Source organism: Oscarella lobularis, chromosome 2, assembly GCF_947507565.1.
Source record: "Oscarella lobularis chromosome 2, ooOscLobu1.1, whole genome shotgun sequence".
Lineage (NCBI taxonomy): Eukaryota > Metazoa > Porifera > Homoscleromorpha > Homosclerophorida > Oscarellidae > Oscarella > Oscarella lobularis.
The window spans coordinates 1,843,303-1,863,437 of record NC_089176.1 but is presented as its reverse complement, the minus strand read 5'-3'; the positions used below and the strand labels follow the sequence as shown (position 1 = coordinate 1,863,437).

Below are 20,135 nucleotides of genomic sequence, written 5' to 3'. Positions count from 1 at the left end.
CGTTATCGTAATGGTGGACCGATTCACCCGTTGGGTCGAGATCGCTGCTGTCGCCGTGATCGACGCGATCACCGTCGCTGATGTCTTCGTCGAGAAGATCATATTGCGACACGGATGTCCGAAAGAACTGTTATCAGATCGTGGCGCGCAGTTTACCTCCGCTTTGATGCGTCGACTCGCCGAACGTCTTGGCATCAAGAAACTGTTCACAACGGCATATCACCCACAGTGCAACGGTCAAGTGGAACGTTTCAACCGCACGTTGAAGGCGGCGATTACGACCTTTGTCAACGACGAACAATCGGATTGGGATATTCATATCGAAGCGATCGCATTTGCTTATCGCACAAGCGTGATCGATGCTGTCTGCAACACTCCATTTTATCTCGTCCATGGACGCGACGCTCGACTTCCGACGACGGCTTTCCAGTCTACAACTTCGTCCGTTGTCAACGCTGGCGACTACAGTATCCAGGTCACTCGGAAGCTGTCGAAGGCCTTCGAGATTGCCCGGGAATTTCAGCTGGAAGCCGACGAGAAACGCAAAGCCTTCTATGATCGACGCCAGTACGCGGTTGAGCTTGCTCCCGGTACTCTGGTTCTGCTACATCGTCCAGTTTTGAGCGCCAGTCTATCAAAGAAGTTTCAAGAGCGTTTCACCGGTCCGTACCGAGTCATCCAGAAGTTGTCGCCCGTCAACTACGAGTTATCCAGAGTGGATACGCCGGAACAGCGTTTGATCACTCACGTTCAACGTATCATCTTATATTACCCTCCTATGGGTCAGAAGTATTTTCGACAGAAGTTAGCCCTCAACTGCGACGCCCAACATACTCATGACGATGGGTGTATTGCGAAGGATCCTGAGGACAAACGTCACACGACGGGAGAAACCGCCAGCGTTTCACTCCGTCGAAGGCATTCCTGCCCTAGTAGTATGGGCGTGTGGCGACCTCAGGAAGAAGTGATACAGGGGTCGACAGATGAGTGGGTTCCCCCTTCGGCGCACACTATGTCACGCGACGGCGTAGACCCCCATTGGCCAGGGGATAATAGTGCCGGTGGGCCAGAATCATCTGCTACTTCACGTCCGTTTTATGCCGGTGAGAATCCGGTCTCTTCTACTTCATCATCTTCTTTTCATGGAGCTGGCCGACAGCGCCCTCGCCGCGCCAACGCTGGAAGAGCTCCCGTACGCTTTCAAGACCCGAACTGGTCCACGTGAACGCGTGGCGCTTCGTTGCGACGTACACTGGTTCGTGGTTTGTTTTTCGTGTTTGTATGTTAGAGGCCCCAGTTTAGTTCCCGAGGGCGCTCACCTTCTCGAGGAAAGGGGGGTAGTTGTAGCCGTTTTAGCTGTTGATGTTGTCCGTTTGTCTGTATAGTCCGGGTCCTCTCTAGAGATCCGGGCGACCCCGTCAAGTATCTAATAAACAGGAGTACACTTCTTGCAAATCCGAGTCAACGCAGCGCCCCACGCGTCACCGTCGAGTTCCCCACAGTCACTCCTCTAGGCAACCGGCCACAATCTACACTTGACTGCTGGCAAGTTACAGCCATTGCGCGCTATCGTCACGAATATGACGATGATCATGATGGCGATGTGAAACATCAATTTCCCGTCGACGAAGCACCTCTAAATTTTCCTTGATCTCGAGTCCTGCCGCTTTGGATCTTCATCGTGATTCGTCTGTGAGGTGAATCGCGTACAGTAGCCGTAAATGTATCTACTGTATAGACGGGTGTGAAAGTAGGGATGAGTCGAAATTGCTCACGTGTTCTGCAGACTCGGTTCATTATTCATTCAGTTGAGGGAGTCATGGCATCAAACGCATCCTCATCGTCTACGGTGCGACGCATACTCTCCCGCTGGGGCCGTTCGACGCCGGGGTCCGGAGCGGTGGTCGCAGGCGGAATAAACGCAGGTTCTCGTGGACCGGGAGCGTCAACGCGACGACCCGCCACGGAACCGCCTACCTCGGCGACGAGCGGAAGATCGTACTCGGAGACGGTGAAGGCCGGCAAGATTTGGAAAGCGAAAGCTAAAAAGCAGATGAACAGAAATGACACCGTCCTCATGGAGATGATGACGATTGACGAGCTGAACGGCCAGCTGCTTCCAATACACCAAGTCTCTCATTCTCGCGTGGGGGTGCCGTGATGAGGCATGACTCATTGTTTATATGCCACAGGCAGCCGCCGAAGGCGACCTCGAAGCGGTTCGCCGTATTGTTTCTTCGCACCCCGACGCCGTCCTTTCGGCGGACGAGCACGGTGCAACGGCGCTTCACCACGCCTCGTCTGAATCTGCGTTGGAGGTGATGGATCACCTGATTCAGAATCACGCAGGTTGATCTGGTTGCGTTCTGTAGCTTTCGTTTTGTAGAACTAAAGTTAAATTCAGATTTAAACAGCCAAGACGAACAGGGCGAGACTCCTCTTCACTGGGCGATCACGTTCGAGAAGCCGGAGGCCGTCAAACTCTTGCTTAGGAACGGCGCGGCAACTGATGTGAAGACGACTACGTGGGAAACAGCACTGCACACGGCCGTTCGGATACAAAGCAACGAAATGGTGTTGGTGAGCGTAGAAAAACACCCGCGCCGTAGCCTCTTCGTTTATTTTAACACATAAAGATTCTTGCCACGCACGAGGGAATTGACGTGAACATTCGCGGAGAACACGCCCGAACTCCACTTCACATGGCCTCGTTGGGAGAAAATACTGATATCGTTGACACACTGGTGAGTACCGTGCTGTGCCACCGCACTCACTTTTATTTCATGGCTGAACGCGCAGATGGCTCATAAGGCGTATCCGTGTATTGCCGATGGCAACGGTCTTCGGCCAATCCATCTTGCTTCACGTCAAGGAAAACCGCACATGGTCAATTATCTTATTGACCTCGGTATGGAGATAATTCCAAAATTTAATGAAAAAGGAATATTGGTTTCGTTTAAGCTGTGACGAGATTCAATTATCCACTCGACAACGTAGTAAATTTTACGGATGACGATGGAATGTCTGGTCTTCACCAAGCCATCTCAGGAGGAAACATTCCCGTAAGTTACTGTACTGCACAACGTAGATTTGGTCGAAGAAAACGTACTTTTAGGTTGCCAAGTTGCTGTTGGAGCGAGGCTGTCGTCTCTTCAACACGGACTCGCGAGCGGAGTCACCATTTCACCTGGCGTGCTCTCAGGGATCTGTTCCTATGATCGAAACTATACTGAATCACTGCAAAGATGCCACCGAAAAGCTACTTGAAGCAAAAGATCCTACCGGGCAGACACCACTCCACAAGTTAGTAAAGTCGTTTAGTAAACTACAGTAAATAATTTTTTCTGCCTAAAGGGCTGCCATATTCAATCACCTGACTGTGGCAAAGTTTCTGATCAACAAAGTTTACTGCGTTTTGTTGAAAACGTTCTTTGCTGTGACATTGTTTTGCTAGGGAGCAAGCGTCAATGCAACAGATAATTTCGGACGGACGCCGTTGCTCGTTGCTGCGCAAGCCGGATCCAAGGAGACGATGCAGTTCTTGCTTAGTCAAGGAGCAGACACCGACAGACGAGATACAAACAACAGAAACTTCATCCATTTGGCTATCATTAAGCAAAATGAGCCAGTTGCCGAACTGATTCTAACTCAGGTATTGACAGAAACGATGTTAACACATGCTTATTGCTGACAGCGGTGCTCTAGCCGGAGTTTAATATACCCCGATCTCTGCTGGATGATCAGGATGCGTTGGGATTGACTCCCGTTCATTATGCATCTAAAGCAGGCTACGACGGGGTAGGATAGAGAAAAGATTGCCAAGAAACGCGTACTTATATCGTCTCTGTAGCCCCTCGAGCTTATGCTAAAAAAGGGAGCGTCAAGAAATCCGAAAGATCACAAGAAATCGACTCCACTTCACTTCGCCGCAAGGTAGAACAATGTAATCAGAGAAGTCAAAGTTCTGCAGCTCTCTATTGCCTAGATTTGGCCGATACAACGCAGCTCGACGACTTCTGACCGGACACCTCGGCCAGAAGATCATCAACGAAGAAGATCGCCTTGGAATGACTCCGCTGCACGTAGCTTCTCATTGCGGCTTTCACTTGCTCGTTGATCTCTTTCTCAGAGAAGGGGCGATCATTCTTAGGTAGAGAGATAATAATGCAACGCGTCTGCCGGCGCGTCCTCTATTCGACTTCTTTTGCTGCAGATGCTCTGGCGGATGCTCGCCTCTTCACAGCGCTGCTTTTGGAGGTTACGTCAAGTGCCTTTCGGCGCTCCTCAGTTCTCATCCATACGTCATGAACTGGAAGAATCACCAAGGCGTAAGTAGCGGGCTGAGGGTGAAATACTCGTTGACGATCGGTTCTTTTGCGTAGAATACTGCTCTGCACATGGCCGTCGAAGGCGGGCATCCGGCTGCTGTCAAATTTCTTCTGAGCGAAGGAGCAGAAATTATTGCTAACAAGGATGGCAATAGTTTCTTCGATCTTGCAATTGATTTGAAAAAAAACAAATGCGCTCAAGTAGCAATCGAGCACCAACGGTAATTTGCACGAGGGGAAGCTCCGCATGTGAGAGGGAGGAAACGACTGATTGATTGAATTTAGCTGGGAGGAATGTCTATCGTTTGTAAATCGAAAACGCGGCTATCCAATGATGAGGCTTGTACAAGAAATGCCCGACGTGGCAAAAGTAAGACCGTTCGAGAGACTTCGTAATTTGGTGATACTGTTTGTAATACACTTAGGTTGCGCTCGACAGCTGCGTAACTAAGAGCGGCCTTTCAAGCGAAGACAAAAATTACTGGGTAAGCTCATCCGTCTCCCACTGTCCATTTCTGTCAACGCAATGAAAATGTACTTATGTCAGATCAAATACAATTTCAAATATCTTCTTTGCGTGCGAGATAGAAGTACAGAAACACCCTCGCCGGTGGAGAGCACGACTTCAGCACCACCGCCAGATGAAAAAAAGGATGATGAACCAGACATTGCGGAAGGACAGGAAAAGACTCCAATTCCAGGACTGCTGGTATAAGAGAGAAAATAGTAATAATCACAAGAAAATCTTGGCTTTTTCAGGAAATGGTGAAATATAACAGGAAGGAACTGCTGAGCCATCCCGTTTCCAATGCCCTTCTTACGTCTAGATGGTGCGCCAGACAGGCAGCGAATCGTTCCCATCTTCTGAAGTCCTCTTTATAGGAAATCGTACGGGCGAGTCGCGTTTGGCATCAATACAATTCTCTACGTCTTCTATCTGGTTTTTCTGACCAGTCTCATCTGCCTTGTGCCTTTGCCTGTGTCTCCACCCAATGGAAACGAAACTCTCTACAGGGCTTCGAACGGATCGCTTACGACAAAGCCAGAAGTAAGACAGATTGTAGAGAGATCAAAATACGTTGGCACCAGCACAGACTACTCACCTAAGACTCACCCCAGACTGTTGTCACTTGACCTTCGTCACTAGACGCGTCAAAATTGAGATTGCTACTCCTTTTTAAAGTTCATTTTCTTCTTCTAGTTGCCTGCCTACGCCAAAGCCTGTCAGTACCTTGTCATCGCTTTTGCTGTCGCCAACATTGTGAAAGAAATCACGCAAATCGTCCAAATGGTAAAATGCAAACAGTTGTCCGTACGTCCTTCCAAGCTCTACCTGCTTCTCACAGAAATGGAAGTATTTTCAAGATTTTACAAACTATCTTGAGCTCGCCTTGTACATCACAACGCTTCTTTTTGTTATTCCCATGGGAAACGTCAGGGACCTATATCAATATCAAATGGGAGCAGTGGCAGTCTTTTTAGCATGGATGAACTTTCTCTTGTACCTGCAAAGGTAGACAATGTTGTACACAACTAAAAAAATCTAAAATGATCGCAATTTGTTAGATTTGAGGCGCTTGGAATTTACATTGTGATGTTCGTAGAAGTTGTTAAAACTCTACTAGTGGTAGGTGCCCGTAGAACCTTCGCAGTTTAGACAATTTTTAGTTAATCACATTTAGGTGCTGGGAGTTTTCTTTGTTATCATTGTGGCCTTTGGCCTCTGCTTCTATGTTCTCCTATTTCCAGCAGACGTTAGCAAACAACTAGATATAACAAGTCAAGAAATAAATACTCTTTCTCTATTTAGCCGACGTTTACGAACGTTCCCAAAGCATTCCTGAACGTATTCGAAGTTATGCTCGGAGAGTTTTCTTTCGAAGACTACTACGCTCTTCAAACCACCCAGGGACTGCGCTATCCGGCCCTCACTTGGATAATGCTAATCGTCTTGCTCCTCTTCATGCCAATTATCTTCATGAATTTACTAGTAACTAAGTCTACAAGTTTTGCTATAAGACAAAGTATACATTTTTGCATTGCTAGATCGGTCTTGCAGTTGGAGACATTGAAGGTGTGAGAAAAAATGCAGAGCTCAAAAGACTTGCTATGCAGGTATTACTAGTACTGTAGTGCGTGTAAGGGACCGGCTATATATGCAAATACTTGTCAAAGGTTGAGTTTCACTCAAGTTTGGAAAGCAAACTACCAAGGAAAGTTAGGAAAAAAGTTTGTCACGACGAGTTCCTTTCTTATCCTAACGCTTGCAAGCACATGAAAAACGTAATTTTGCTTACCTTTCGTAAGGCATTTGCTTAATTAAGACGGTTTGTTGACAGCTCCTGTCGTTTGCGTACGAAGGACTCGCCAACTCCGGCGATGCGGCTGCAAGCCCAGAAATTCTGCAAGTCAAGGAACAATTAAACAAACAAAAGCAGAGGTTCTAAACGAGTCTTTCGCGAGTTACGTTTGCACGTTGATTTTTCACAACAGACTGAAAGAAATCTCAGAGAAAATGGAGAGGCAGAATCAGCTCCTTCTAGCACTGGTTCAAAAGTTGGAAATACCAGCGGGAGAGGAAGCCAATTGGATGATAGACGACGACGACGACGACTCCCCTGCTCGTCAGAGGTCATCTACCACGCGTCTTTGAGCGACGAACTCTAGTTAACTGATCAGTGAAGTCAATTGCCGTATCTCTGCCTGCCGTTTCAGGCGGAGTCTATTTTTGTAACCATTTCCATTTTTGTCGAGAACGTGATAAAATGTCTTAAAAAGTTAAAAACGAGGCGCCGGTGCACGCAACATCTCGCTGGGGTTAACGTTAAAGGGGATTCAGACAAAAAAGATTCCATAGGTCTTCGTATCAAAAGTGAGTATGAAAACAAAAACATGAAAACCTCGATAGAAAAACTTACTTTCTACCTTCTAACTTTTATCAAGGACGACTTCGATGACGTTTCTGAAGAACGAAGTTGCGCTATCTGGGTCACTAACCACAGGACATCTTCCTTGCCAGCCGACATACCCTAAAAACCTATTGCAAAACGAACAAAACTTCTACCTGCGTTGCACCTGCGGGGTGAATGCAAAGCCAAGTTGGCACGCCGATGATGCCTAACGTTTCCTGAACAGAATCGGCGAGAAGAGAGCTAGACGGGGCGCAGCATTGTTGAACGACGGCATGATTTCTTTTCCACCTCCTCTCAGCTAGGGTCTGAAGAACCAAGTTGCGAAGCTGAGAAACGTGGCCTTCGCCGCTCTCCAGGCAACAAGTAACAAATCGGCACTGAATGAGACATAAAGTGTCGTCGCCGTAATAAGGTACAAGAGGCTTACATTCAAGCTGTCTTGGTCACTCATCTTGATAAAGACTTCCATGGCAGCAAGCGACGGAGAACACCTAGAAAAAACAGCGCTATGCTTTGCTAAATAGAGAATCAGATCACTATAAATACCATCTCGTCCAAAACAAGACAACTGATGGCAGTGGACGAACACCCGACTTGAGTAGCGGCGCTAGACTCTTCAATTGACCGCTAAGGACGTCTACGACTTTTAGCGGAGAAGACGGCGAGTGCGGACGCAAAAATCCCAAGTGGGCGTGAAGGGCTCCTGGTCCCAGCGGAGGACGAGTCAATTCATGGGTCAGAGTATCCTGATAGGCACAGGACCCCTTTTCAGGCCACCTTAAGCAAAATACATTTGACTGTCTTCCACGTGTAAAAGTAATAAGCTGACCTGACGCCTTCGCAGTGCACCGACGATAAGCAAAACCACGTCAAGGGTTTGAAATCAGCCAAACTCACTGCAACGCAATTGCTCGGTTTGCTGTTGCCAATGGGATGGTCAGTAGTTGCTACGAGCTGCACAGAGTGTTCAGTTTTGTCAATACCCAACTGGAGACAACAAATAATTAAATTAATTAGCAACGTATGAACGCGGATCGTTTAGTAAAATAAACAAGACCTTAATCTTCACTTCGGTTGCACTTGGAAGCAGTCTACGACCCCACGGCTCTCCGTCAACAAAAAGTTGGTACCCGGTAACGACCGCATTTTCTTCTGATAGTGCTTGACTCCAGCTGACAAGGACGCTAGCAAAACCTAGACGATTCGATGTACTGGCAGTATCTCCACAAAGGAAGTGAAAATTAACCCGTTCTCTGGTGCAGAAACTTCACCAACCCAACTAATTCTTTTTCAGTAGCTGCTAGAGATTGGGAGACCTTTGTGACCTTGTAGGAAGCTATAAACTACCACCACCAAACGTAATATAGCTCTCACCTCTTCCTCACGTCTTTTACTCGGCCACCTGGCCAGTTTTGACTTCTGCCAGTGAAGCTTTAAAGAGAGGCTAAAAGTAAATGGACATAAGCGTCAGATCGCTCCGCCCTAGCTGTATGTCGAAGGACCTGTCTCGTTGTCCGAGGAGCTCGTGCACTGACCGGAGCACTTGCTTCCTTTCGTCGAGGCCTAGCACAGTGACAGCGATCGACGGCACGTTTGGCGGTTGAGTCGGTCGAGCTCGGATGGGACTTGAATAGGTCACGCGGGAGTAAGACGAATCCACAGCCAAAACAAGCAAGCAAATACTTTCTAAAAGTCACCCGTGAGTAGCAGCTCGCAGAAATGATTAATACCTGTTGAAATGCCAGTAAAAACGTCTTGAAAAACCGTCGTTCTTAGAGGACCGTGGGCTATTGACCGACTATCAGAAACGATGCTGGACGCGTTCAGAGAATCAGACTCCTCTCCAACGAGACAAAATACCTTCGAAGATACTCGTAGACATTATTATCAGTTTACCAAAAAAACAAACCTTAAATGATCTCAGTCGAATGTTTCCGCAAGTTTTGGGAACTTCCCACATGACCTTGACCACATTTGTGGCGTTGCTTGAAACAGATCGAAATCCAAGAACTTTGACTCCTTCTGTAGTGTGTGTAAGCTTTTCTGACCAAGAGCTCTCTCCAAGTTTTCCGGCCAAAGCCTATATAGAGTCAAGTGCCTGCACTTCAACATGCAATAATCGTACAAACCTTGATTTGAAAAGTATAAACTTCACACGGCTGGTTACACGAGTAAGATAGAGATGTACTACTAGAATGAATAAGGAGCTCTTTTTTTTCTTGATCACAATTAGCCTAAAAATGCACCATCCCATGACTAACGAGGCCGGCCACACGGCCTCCTCTATCTATAACAACTACGCACCTTCAACTTATAGCCAGAAAGCACTGTCGGGCCAATTAGGTCTGGTTTCACCCATTCCAGAATGACCATGCCGTCGGCTGACTCTCTAAAAAACAAAGAGTCAGAACTATATCCTAACCTACTTTATTGTACCTTAGTAAAAATTTTGGAGGATTGGGCACAGCGCCCGTCTGAACCGTCAACTGCTTTGACTTCGCCATCACCGTTCCGTCATCCCCAATGGCAACGACGCGAACGAAGTGCGACGTTCCGGGCAAACAATTCTTCAACGAATAGCACTGAACGGCGCCGTCTACTTTGACCTCCTGCATGCGGTGAGACACGGTGCTGCTCCATTGTATCGTATAAGCTGCGACATCAGCTGTCGCTAAAAGAACAATTCAGGTTAGAAAGAAAGTAATCTTCTGTAACGTTTGTACCAAGAAAATTTTTCCAATCAAGATCAATGAAGTCTTTTCCGACGGCAACTGCATGAACTTCCAAGAAAGGACTTGTGTCCAGCTTTGGTTTCTGTAAGGTTCCGTTCTCGTCCGATGCAAATGCAACGACTTTCGGCCGACACAGCGTCGCGCCGTCAATGTAGAGAGGCGAGGACGGCCGAGAATCGCCAATATCTGCGTCGCAGCTTACTGCCACCACGGTGACAGTGTATTTTCTGAGTGAAATTACGTTGCCGTGCATACGACGAAAGACAGAAGGACTTACCTAGTCTGCTTGTACGGAAGCCTCGCTTTGCGATGACTGGGACTTAATAGATGACCTGTTTTTTTTCCGTTGACGTACGCCTGTGAGGAAATACAACGCTGCGAGCCGGAATTTTACCGGGAGTTTGGTAGCAACCTGGAATCCTTTGATGGACGCGCCGCCGTACGTTTTCGGTTCACTCCATTCGATAGTGAAACTAGACTCGGTAGCTGAATGAAGCCAAAGGTCGGGCGGGTCGGGCTGGCCAGGGATCTAAAATTTCCCGTCAAATATTTATATATAATAAAGAGAGAGACAGTCGTACGCTTACCTGACAAGTAACTACGGGAGATACCCAAGTTGTGTCACCTACGGTAGGAACAACTTCAACAGTCAAACTATAGGTAGCCCTGTAAATATGTATAAATGCACAAGCCAAGGCTCTGAATACCTAATAACAAATCTACCTCTGTTCTGGATCTTTGATGTCGTACGACGTTTGGTTTGCCGGAACAACTGCTGATTGTACGGAAGCATCTCGGTTTGACCACCAACGCAGAACGAATTTCCTCACTGTCACCGGAGAATACAACTCCGAGCCGAGAACACGCCACTCCACGGCAATAAAGCTTCGAAAGCCGTCCGTTACAGGTGCGGTAGTTGAAAAAGAAGCAACGTGACAAGCCAATCGGGAAACAACGCACTTTTCGCCTAGCGAGGGCAGCTTGAGCTCGACCAATTCTGAAACGGACTCATCATAACGATTCTAGAAAAAGAGACAGTAGATTAGATAGAGTTTCGGGACAGGGTTATTAATAACTACAAGGCGATTTCACTTTCTTTACATTCGTAAACGAAAGAGATTTTATAAACTTACCTTTACTCCTTTACGACTTTCTTCCATTCGCGCAGACATGGCGATGAGCTGAATACGGTAGACGTCACCCGGAGTACAACCAGTTACAACATATCTGTTCTGATTAGCGTTGAGACGAGCCGCCAAAACGCTTCCATTCACTTCGACCCGGTAAAAGGACACGGCACTAGCGGTGCCTTTGATAGAAGGATTGTACACTTTTGCATTCGGACTAATTTTTATCCCGTCGCCGTCGACACGAACGGGTACCCTCGTCGGCGGTTTCGGCCAAAACAAATCAATATTCGACTCGGTATAGGCGGCAACATGCAGGTGAGGACAATCTACGGCAGCTGGGACTCGTTCCGTAATCGGCAAACCGACGTGCCAAAACATCGACGGCACGTCGGGAACGCCGACGCGCAGTGCCGACTTTACAACGGTTACGACGCGAATAGCATACGTCAAGCCGGCTATCATGCCGGACAAAGTGCAGCGCGTTTCGTTGGCAAGGCAAACAGCCGCATTCCATCCGGGCTCCGAGCGAAAGTCGCTCAAAATCGTCTTGACTGGAAAGATCGGACGAAAATCGTTCGCAGCTTCTCGCCACTGGACAATGTAGCTTTCAACGTAGCATGAACCGCTTGTCACTGCCGGCGCCCAGGCGACGCAGAACGCGGTTTGCGTTTTTGATTCGACTTCCGACGTCGACGCGGGCTCGAGACCGAGCGTGCGCGTCGTCACGACAGAGGTTGCTTCGGCACGCGTTGCCACGGTGACGACGTACGTTGTTGAAGATTTCAGTCCGGAAAGAACGGCGCTCGTCGTATCGACGGGAAATTCTATGCAACACTGCGATGACTCGTCGTCATTCTGCGCCGTCACGATCAATTTCTCAATCGGTATTCCCCTCACCTCAGGGAGAGTCCACTCTACCGCAATTTGATCAAAAGAGACGGCGACAACGTTGAGATCGCGGGGTGGACCGGGCGGTTCGGCGCTTGAAAACACCAATTGCTTTGATTGAGCTTTCGCCGTGGTGTAACTGGCAGAACGGAAACTGCCGTAAATGCGAGCCTGCGCCTCGACGCTGACGACGTATTCCGCACAAACCTCCAACGGTGACAGAGTCACCGCATAGCATTCTTCGCTAGAAGCTAGAGCAAAGCCATAGCGCACGCCAAGACGAAAGCTGCGGATCTACCTTTTACGACGGTCTTGCATTCAATTGGATCTTCTTCAACGCTGTTCTTTGCCTTTATCCACCTGACTAAGAACTTGTCCGGATTGACGTAATGAGAAGCGTCGTCCCTGTCTTGCTTTGTACGATTTTTTTTCCAGGCGACGACAACCGAATTGGGTCGTAGTTCCGCCAAACGAAGTTCGTCCGGCGGAAGCAATAGTCCGCTGAATCGTACGGACAAAGACGAGCCGGAAACGCAACCGTGGTATTCCGATTTGACTAGCCCATCAGCCGGACTGTCGCCGAAAGCCGCTGTACCGCCGTCGTTTTCTTCGTCAAGCGGCTTACCGACGAGGTGCTCCGTAAGAGACGTCACGGTGAATTGATAGCGCTTTCCTACGTCGCAATTATTGAGCTTGAAACGACGCGCCTCTGGACTTAGCCGACATTGCCTACGCCCATTCACGTCCACAAAGAAACCCTAAATTAGAAATGAGCCTGCAGGTACACTGTACAAAGCTACAAATTGTACCGACAACTTTGCTTCTCCATACTCGTTTGGTCGGTTCCATTCAATGGCGATTCCGGTATGATCAAGCGAGGAGAGACGCAACTCGGGTGGTGAATCGGGAGGAGCCGCACAGACGACTGTGATCGCGTTCGACATAGCGCCTTCCGACGGAAGCATGACAACGTTTTGGACCTCGTCCGAACTCTTTTTGAGCCGGACAACTGCTCTTACTGACGCGTCATACGTCCGTCCGGGTTGACAATCAGTTACGACATGGGCGTAGACCCGCGATTCGTCGGAATTTCCGCTATCGTCGTTATGTCGCTTATTCGTCAAAAGTTGTGGCTGAACTGAATCGACCTTTTTTCCGTCGAGAAACACGTCATATTCGGCGTCGCTTATGCTTGTTGAAACGCACCACTTGAGACCAATGCACCCGTAAGAATGCGTCGGCTTCAAGCCACGCGATTCAATTAGATCTTGTAGAGGAAGAGGAGACAACTCCGGCGAAGGTATAGGAACCGGCTTAGTGACAGTTAGAGCATCAGACAAAAGATGTTCCTTGCCCTTATCAGCTTGCACGACTGCAGCAATCTGAAGAACAGACGTGGAGCCTACGTAATCAAATTATGACTTATTTCCAATATTTCCTTCAAAGTATACTCACCTTCGTCAAATTGAGCTACACACGTTTTCAAGCACCACTTGTCCAAAGGCTCACCAGCCGGAATGCCTTGGACGTAAACTTGATAGCGTAGAAGGGAGACGACGGTGTTATCCAGACGAGGCGGCGACCACGCCAGAGTGACCTAAGCAAAAACGGAAGATACGATAATAAATACGATACAATTAAACATGCTTTGCTTTGTACCCTGTCTTCTTCAAGGTCTAAAATTCGAATTGAAGGCGGCTGGGACGGTCTCCTCTCGGGTGGCGAAGGAGGCGTGAAAGAAACGACTTTTGATATTAGAAGAGTTGCGTCGGAGCAAAGCCAAGCCCTATAACAAACGTTTCCTTTTCTGAAGAATTTACTGAGTTTTAAACTTACTTGTAGTCAATTCCCGAGCAGCAACCTCGAGCTGAAATCGTATTCTGTTCGTCTGGAATTCTCCATGAGTGAACCGACGCGTTCTCCTGTATAAGAAACAGATATAAATTGCGTGTTTCATCTGTGTGAGTGCCATACTTCACTCGGTAGAGATTGGCTAGTCTCACATCTAGATGAACATTGCGTCAAAGAAGAAACGGTGAGAAGCAAACCCTGTACCTGGAGTGACTGTCTACGTTTTCCGCAAATCGGCTTCCCTCAATTCGCAATACTAAACGCCCGCCATAACCGGCATCCCAGATAGCAGGATCCCAAGCAAACTCGACGATCTCGGCAGTGCACCTGTCGCACCACAGCCTTGACAACTCCGATTGTTCAATCGACGCCCCACGCGCCTCTTCGGCTCTTTCCTCCGCATTTATGCGTTCGTCATCGCCAGAGATCCCATTGCTGGTCGCATCTTCTGCACGTTCTGCCTCCTCTTCCTCCTTCCGTATCGAAACCGACTCTTCTTCCATAACCGGCTCGAATAGGACAGGATTCGCGCTACTTCCCGAGGGTCTCTCGTCATCTGACGAGATCATTCGTTCTTCTGCTACTCTATCGTTTTCATTGTTGGCTTCTTCGTCTTGAGGCAAAGACTCTGGCTCCTCAGCGACGTCCGATTCTTCGTCGCCTTCGACTGTATCGTCGGCAGCGTGACGGGCAATTTTCTCGTCATCTGTCATGCAAGCGAGCGTATCAAAATTGCTAACGTCTTCCGTAGCCACCTCCACGCGGCTGGGCGGAGCATCGCTTTCAACTTGTGTCTGCTCCACGAACGGTTATCAGTTAGCTCTTGAACAGAAAGCCAAGTGTACCTCAATTTCGTGACTTTCTTCCTCTGCGTCATCAATAACCCAGATGAGCCTGAGAGAACGAAAAAACGTCTCCTGGAACAAACTCTCAATTTCAGCGGATGAAATCACCTCGACGTAAAAACGTCGCTGGTAAGCAGATCGTCAGCCATGGCACATGCTCGTATAACCATGGGACCAGGATCGCTGAAAACGATTCCACAGTCGGAATCGTAGATCTAGGCAAGAACATAGCGCACTCTCTTTCGTTAACATCGCAGCAAAAATTTACCTGCGAGTTGTCGCTGTCGCGAGGATCACTCCCGTCAAGTGTGTAGCTGATGTCCGCGTCGTCCGAGCTACAGTCAAGAAACGCAGCGCAGCCCACAGAAACCTTGCAGTAAATCGTTCAGCAGTGTAACAAAAAAGTGCGCGCAATGATATGCCTATACGCAATGATATGCCTATACGCGTAGCTACCAATGACGAATTTTCGAACGCAGTAACTTGTTACAGGAGACCCCGATTCGTTCCATCGCGCCTACCCGCTACATACCGTATTTCCTTGTTCATTAGCAATAAAAGGCATTGGCGTTTTGTCAGCTGAAAGGGCGAGTATCATACGGAGGGAAAAGACGAGTGCGAGTCCAATCGCACCGTTCTTGAGTACAATTACGGCGCACTGGGATCCGGGCGAACCGTCAGACGTCACCACAAACGTGCCAGAGGTAGAGAAGACGTGCGAAAAGGAACCATCGCTGACCATCTCCCCACTGGAAAACCCAGCCGGCCCATCCATCGCAGTCATCTGAAAAAGGGGAGTGAAAGAATCGTCCACGTACAGAAGACGTCCAATGTTTACCCGAGCATTTGCGGCCGAAGGCGGAAGAATTCGATAGATGTTGTGGAATTCGTCAGGACCACTCCATCGCCAGACGACTGTGTCATTCTACGACAAACGAGATAGCCGCATGTGATATGCAGATTATCAGTTCTCGTTGACATTTTCACTTTGCCAACTGTTAGTGCAGCCGGAGTAAATCCCGTTCGCTTTACAAACACAACGTTGGCTTCCTCCCGTTGCTCAACGATAACGGTTGTAAGAGACTATATTTGTGAAGTTTGAGTATGACTATACACTGCATATCGGCCAAGGGCCACCTGAACTTTATGAGACCACTGCTGTTTGTCTGGAGGGAGGAAAGCGAAGTGATAGCCTCCTTCTTGCCACAGCGTTTTAGAGAAATAGCACCTGTGTAATACCAAAATAAAGACTGAACAATTTCTTCTATCGCACTGACTTTTTGACAACGCCATCTTGAATACCATCACAACTGTGTACCTCAACTGGGCTCGCACTTCCAGTATGAAATTCGTGCACGTTGTAACTTTGATTTTGATTCCACTGCCAGTAGATGCAGTCGCCGGGAGAGACAAAAACAACTTCCCGCTGCAATTGGCTTTCGTCTTTGAGATTCACGGTGAAGAATCCAGTTCGACGTAGAACTTCAATCTCGCAACAAGAGCCAGACCTGCAATACAGTATCTCATCTTAAACTAATAAACATCAAGAAGCTGCCCATTTCACGCACGACGCAAAATAGTGTAATCCCGGCGCAGTCAACTGACAAATGGCGGCGCCTATAGAAACCGGAGGTCCGCCACCAAGGGCATCACCAAGAATGGCGCCAGATTTGTCCGTCTAGAAAGGGCAAATGGCATACTTGAATAGTCGACTAATAGAAAGAAGTCTCAAATTCGGGGAAAACTTCTTTCGCTCACCTCGACTATGGAAACGACTTCGCCGTCGAAGTGCCACTTCCACCAGACGTAGTCTCCAACGTGAACGGACGCGCGAGCGGGCTCAAAGCCCTCCGCTTGCAATTGGATACTTCGATTCTGCAAAAGATACGGTCTTCCCGTCACGTTCCTCTTATTTGAGACGCTTTTCTCTTCTCACTGTACCTGGGCAGTTGGATCGACGTGAATGCCGAGCGCAGTTCGACGCCGAGTGCTGTGCCAAAAGACACCGACGTCGTCGAAGGTTTGCGACGTCTTCCCGAAGTCGTTCAATCGCGCGAAACGACGTTCGTCGAGCGGCGATGAGAAAGAGACCATTCGCACTATCGCGCTGGAGAGTTTCGGGCACGGTCGATAGTGGTATCGTCCGCATGACTTCGTCGGCATGCAGGAGTCGATCTGAGAATAGATATAAAACAGACTGGAAGAAGAAGAGCACGCTCGATCGACACTGACGGTCGTACAAACGACGACCACCCGCCCACCGATCCCGGATGCTTGCACGCACTGTACCTGAGCGAAGTCCTTGAGTTTCGTCTCGTTCCAGAGGAGCCAAACAAGACTGCCTTCGTTCACATGCACGCTGCCTAGGCTTACTAAGTTAGGGTAGAATACAGTATGAACCGAACGAGCCACGCGAACGTCTCATCTACCTGATTCTTCCTCGTCCCCGTCAATGTTAATCGTTTTCTCTGCCTGACGAGGCGCAACGATCACGACGCCAATGCAGAGTTCCGATCCTTCGCTAACGTAGTGGTAGACGCCCGGATAATTGAACACGTGGCTGAACGTTCCCGTCGAACTATAAAGAAAACTAGTACAGTATCTATACTATTCAAAGAAGAGATTTTTCTCAACCTTTGAAGCGAGCCACTTGAAAATTTGTAAGGCTGTACAGAATGGAATAAGCGAATCACTGTCCGATTGGAAATTAAACTAACCGAATTGCCTGTCTTTAGCAACTGAATGTGACGGCTTACAATGTTATGTTTTCTCTTGCACTATCAAACAAATAGTGAAAATGAAGTAGCTTTGACGTTGATTATGAGACGTGCATTTATCCCGTTCCAATGCCACCAGATTCGATCTCCTTCGGTGATCGTGATAGACGCTGGCACAATGCCGTCATCATTGACACAAGCCACGTATTCGCGTTCTTCCGAACGAGCATCAACAATGCAGAGATGCGTTGGGCTTCCTGTGTACAGAGTCTCCGTTTGGAAGAAAAATACTCCAGCAGTCCTTCCAAAGAGAGGCCAACGTAGGGAAGTGCCACGAGAGCAACATTAGCTCTTGCTTACTCAAAGGTGTTCTCGTAAGACCCGCTGATGGAAGGAGGTGGCAGATTTCTATAAAATAATTTATCAAATTTATATCGCCACAATAAGCATAGGTAACCAACCCGTCGTGAAGTGTCTCCATTTCTCCGCTCCTTAGATTGAAACTGCCGTACAGCTTTTAAAGAAACTAAATCATTTGTTTCTGTTCATCTACCAACCTCGCCTGAATTATTGACTGAGGACGACGGCAGTCATTCCATAACCATGTCACTTTCTCGCCAACGGTAACGTGTAAACAATTGATGCTAAACCCGTCGTCAAATAGCTAAGTGCGTCCAAATAAAACTAATACGCATATGCATAAAGAGTTCACTCACTCTGATTAGGTTTGCTTCCTTTGGCGCCACGTCAACGGTGCAGATACTGAATGTCTGATGACCGCAGCTGGAGCAAAATTAGTCAGAGAAAAGATTTTGCATATACTGTAAATCCGCTATACAGTAGTGTACACAAGAGGTTAATTAAACAGACTCTGTACAAAGTATCAGTGTCGTTTGAAACGACACTAATACATTTCTGTTGCCGAGAGGGGTGGGTCGCCGCCGGGGTACGTACGTGGGCGGTCATGATTTCTGACCTTGCGAATTGGTATGAGCCTGGTGCTTTGAATTTGTGCACAAAAGCGTTTTCCCCTTGTAACTGACTGCTCTTGACACCTCCCTTTACGGTAATCGCCCTCTTGCCGTCAGTTGTCACTTGATTCAACGAGTAAACGCCCTCCGTGCCACGCCAGCGAACGCTCTAGAGAAGAGGAAAGAAACGAAAAGGCTTCAAAAAGAGAGTCCAATCCTTAAAAAGAACTTGAAAACCTGCCCAGAACACACAAAAACGCGAGATGGAGTGAATCCGCGAGAGTCGATTTCTACGTCTCGGCCTGAAAGAATTTGCGGACGAATATTCGTAGGCAAGGCAAGAAAAGCGATACTTACCTTGTCGTCTAAAGGGTTCCGATTCCAAGCTGGCAGTGGAGAGAGGCAACGCTCTAGAGCATCCGGTACCCATGGAGAGAAAGGGTACGCAACTCCCCTGTCACGTGAGCTGAAGCTGAGCTGAAGGGGCCGAAGCAAGGGTCGTTTACGGACCGCGAAGTCGTCCCTCTCTTGCATTTATGCGTTTGTCTTACGCGGTCGCATGGCCGTGCAGAACGAAGTACGATACGTATATCAGGCAGCGATTCTTCGGCAGCGACAGCTAGTCGCTTCGACGAAATCAGCGCATTTTATCTGTGACGGGCCGATTTGATGTCGCTGCCAAATACGTAATCGCCGCCTGATAGTGTGGCTTGATTCCTCTCTCCGCTCGGTTCATGCGTGTGCATGGCAGCGCTGCATGGTGCAGAAGCCAGGTCACGGTCGCGGTCCACGCCGCCGTTGCAATGTTGCGTGGAGCGTCCCGGACCCGTCCCGCCAGGCGCCAGCTGATACCCGGAGGCAACCACCGTTCCCAACTGGAGTCGTTCCGGTACTTTCGGACAGCACGTAGTTCGGACAGTTCTTGTGCGCGTTGGAGGCAGTAGATCTAAACCGCTTTTGGCTGTTGCTCCCTTGAGATTACCCACCAAAGTTTTGGCTGGATCGAAAGAGCCATCGCCAGATGACACGCCATTATTTGAGCAAGGTATTGCAATTTTGGGCACATCTGTAAGCGTTATTTTGCTGTAAAGCAAGCTCAGAAAAATTTATAACTGTCAAGCTTTCTTTGCATTTCTTGAAAATACTGTTTAGCACAGGTGCACTGGCGCTAAACTCAGAAAAAGCAAATAGACATGCAGTTAGCTGACATTAGAAACTCCTAAATGCTCTAGGAAAGTCAGAAATTGGTTTGGGAAATGGCAAGACTTTTCTCTCTGGCTATCGGTCACCTTCCATCTGTGCAAACGCTAGTTACGAGAAACGCAAAGAAAGCTTGACCGTTAGAAATTTTCAAATTTCTTGAGCTTGCTTTACATTAAAATAACGTTGACGAACGTGTCCAAAATTGCTAAAAAATGGCAATTTTTAAAATTGTGCATTTTAATTACCAATTCAAATGTAATTAACTAATTAATGTAGGGTAAAAGAGAAAGGAAAGATCTTTCTAACGGTATATAACGTCTCCCATTTGCTGGTGTTTATCTTGAAGAAATTCGCTCTGTCCGATTGCATGTGGGTGTACGAAAGTAAATGTCACTGTCCTTGCTCGAATACTGCCGTGTCATCTGACGATGACTCATTCGATCGAGATGAAACTTTGATGAGTAATCTCCAAGAGAACAAGAAAGAAACTCAAGAAAAAAGCGGTTTGGATCTACAGCCTCTAAGGCCCGAAAGTACCGGAACGACTCTAGCCTCGCG

The 20,135-nt window shown here is 48.0% G+C and overlaps 2 protein-coding genes across 5 annotated transcripts; one reads left to right on the top strand and one right to left on the bottom strand.

The window, feature by feature from the left end:
• Positions 1-1,558: 1,558 nt before the first annotated feature.
• On the top strand, positions 1,559-7,116 carry LOC136183425 (transient receptor potential cation channel subfamily A member 1-like). 3 transcript variants are annotated; one of them, XM_065970052.1, is made up of 29 exons: positions 1,559-1,697; positions 1,755-2,131; positions 2,193-2,349; positions 2,405-2,580; positions 2,637-2,744; positions 2,800-2,908; positions 2,962-3,062; positions 3,116-3,303; positions 3,355-3,403; positions 3,455-3,652; positions 3,706-3,798; positions 3,851-3,933; positions 3,986-4,150; positions 4,214-4,328; positions 4,383-4,549; positions 4,614-4,698; positions 4,754-4,813; positions 4,876-5,037; positions 5,088-5,158; positions 5,211-5,376; positions 5,530-5,619; positions 5,675-5,841; positions 5,895-5,955; positions 6,011-6,082; positions 6,139-6,318; positions 6,375-6,443; positions 6,504-6,611; positions 6,668-6,768; positions 6,822-7,116. In XM_065970052.1, exons 2-29 carry the CDS (start codon positions 1,757-1,759, stop codon positions 6,979-6,981), a joined length of 3,636 nt encoding a protein of 1,211 aa, XP_065826124.1. In that variant the 5' UTR covers positions 1,559-1,697; positions 1,755-1,756; the 3' UTR covers positions 6,982-7,116. The 3 variants fall into 3 exon arrangements, with proteins under 3 accessions (XP_065826124.1, XP_065826125.1, XP_065826126.1); XM_065970053.1 differs by having other exon boundaries at positions 1,564-1,697; positions 1,752-2,131; XM_065970054.1 differs by lacking the exon at positions 1,559-1,697 and having other exon boundaries at positions 1,787-2,131.
• Positions 7,052-18,843, bottom strand: LOC136183422 (uncharacterized). 2 transcript variants are annotated; one of them, XM_065970047.1, is made up of 51 exons: positions 18,732-18,843; positions 18,612-18,676; positions 18,380-18,543; positions 18,120-18,186; positions 17,961-18,067; positions 17,865-17,906; positions 17,764-17,811; positions 17,518-17,704; positions 17,404-17,463; positions 17,321-17,352; positions 17,116-17,264; positions 16,976-17,058; positions 16,628-16,861; positions 16,445-16,561; positions 16,255-16,364; positions 15,964-16,194; positions 15,824-15,914; positions 15,674-15,769; positions 15,525-15,611; positions 15,320-15,470; positions 15,219-15,265; positions 14,955-15,056; positions 14,795-14,901; positions 14,687-14,735; positions 14,046-14,635; positions 13,965-13,995; positions 13,827-13,912; positions 13,650-13,776; positions 13,446-13,587; positions 12,800-13,392; positions 12,289-12,748; positions 11,106-12,241; positions 10,696-10,994; positions 10,560-10,638; positions 10,385-10,501; positions 10,250-10,329; positions 9,964-10,199; positions 9,677-9,911; positions 9,545-9,629; positions 9,370-9,474; positions 9,150-9,320; positions 8,971-9,100; positions 8,743-8,926; positions 8,615-8,684; positions 8,487-8,565; positions 8,298-8,434; positions 8,070-8,227; positions 7,787-8,017; positions 7,668-7,731; positions 7,404-7,617; positions 7,052-7,357 (listed from the first exon to the last, which is right to left on the bottom strand). In XM_065970047.1, the coding sequence occupies exons 1-51, from the start codon at positions 18,802-18,804 to the stop codon at positions 7,257-7,259; spliced, it is 8,439 nt and encodes a 2,812-aa protein (XP_065826119.1). In that variant the 5' UTR covers positions 18,805-18,843; the 3' UTR covers positions 7,052-7,256. The 2 variants fall into 2 exon arrangements, with proteins under 2 accessions (XP_065826119.1, XP_065826120.1); XM_065970048.1 differs by having other exon boundaries at positions 16,976-17,049.
• Between the last annotated feature and the right edge of the window lie 1,292 nt (positions 18,844-20,135).

Excerpts from the sequence above, each read along its gene's own strand:
- LOC136183425 (XM_065970052.1), top strand. The coding sequence starts at position 1,757 with ATGAGTCGAAATTGCTCACGTGTTCTGCAGACTCGGTTCATTATTCAT. Across the intron at positions 3,934-3,985 it reads CCACTTCACTTCGCCGCAAG|ATTTGGCCGATACAACGCAG; the intron begins GTAGAACAATGT and ends TCTATTGCCTAG. Across the intron at positions 6,083-6,138 it reads TTCTCCTATTTCCAGCAGAC|CCGACGTTTACGAACGTTCC; the intron begins GTTAGCAAACAA and ends TTCTCTATTTAG.
- LOC136183422 (XM_065970047.1), bottom strand. The coding sequence starts at position 18,804 with ATGGGTACCGGATGCTCTAGAGCGTTGCCTCTCTCCACTGCCAGCTTG. Across the intron at positions 17,464-17,517 it reads GGCATTGGAACGGGATAAAT|TGCAAGAGAAAACATAACAT; the intron begins GCACGTCTCATA and ends TTTGTTTGATAG. Across the intron at positions 14,902-14,954 it reads GCGACAGCGACAACTCGCAG|ATCTACGATTCCGACTGTGG; the intron begins GTAAATTTTTGC and ends GTTCTTGCCTAG.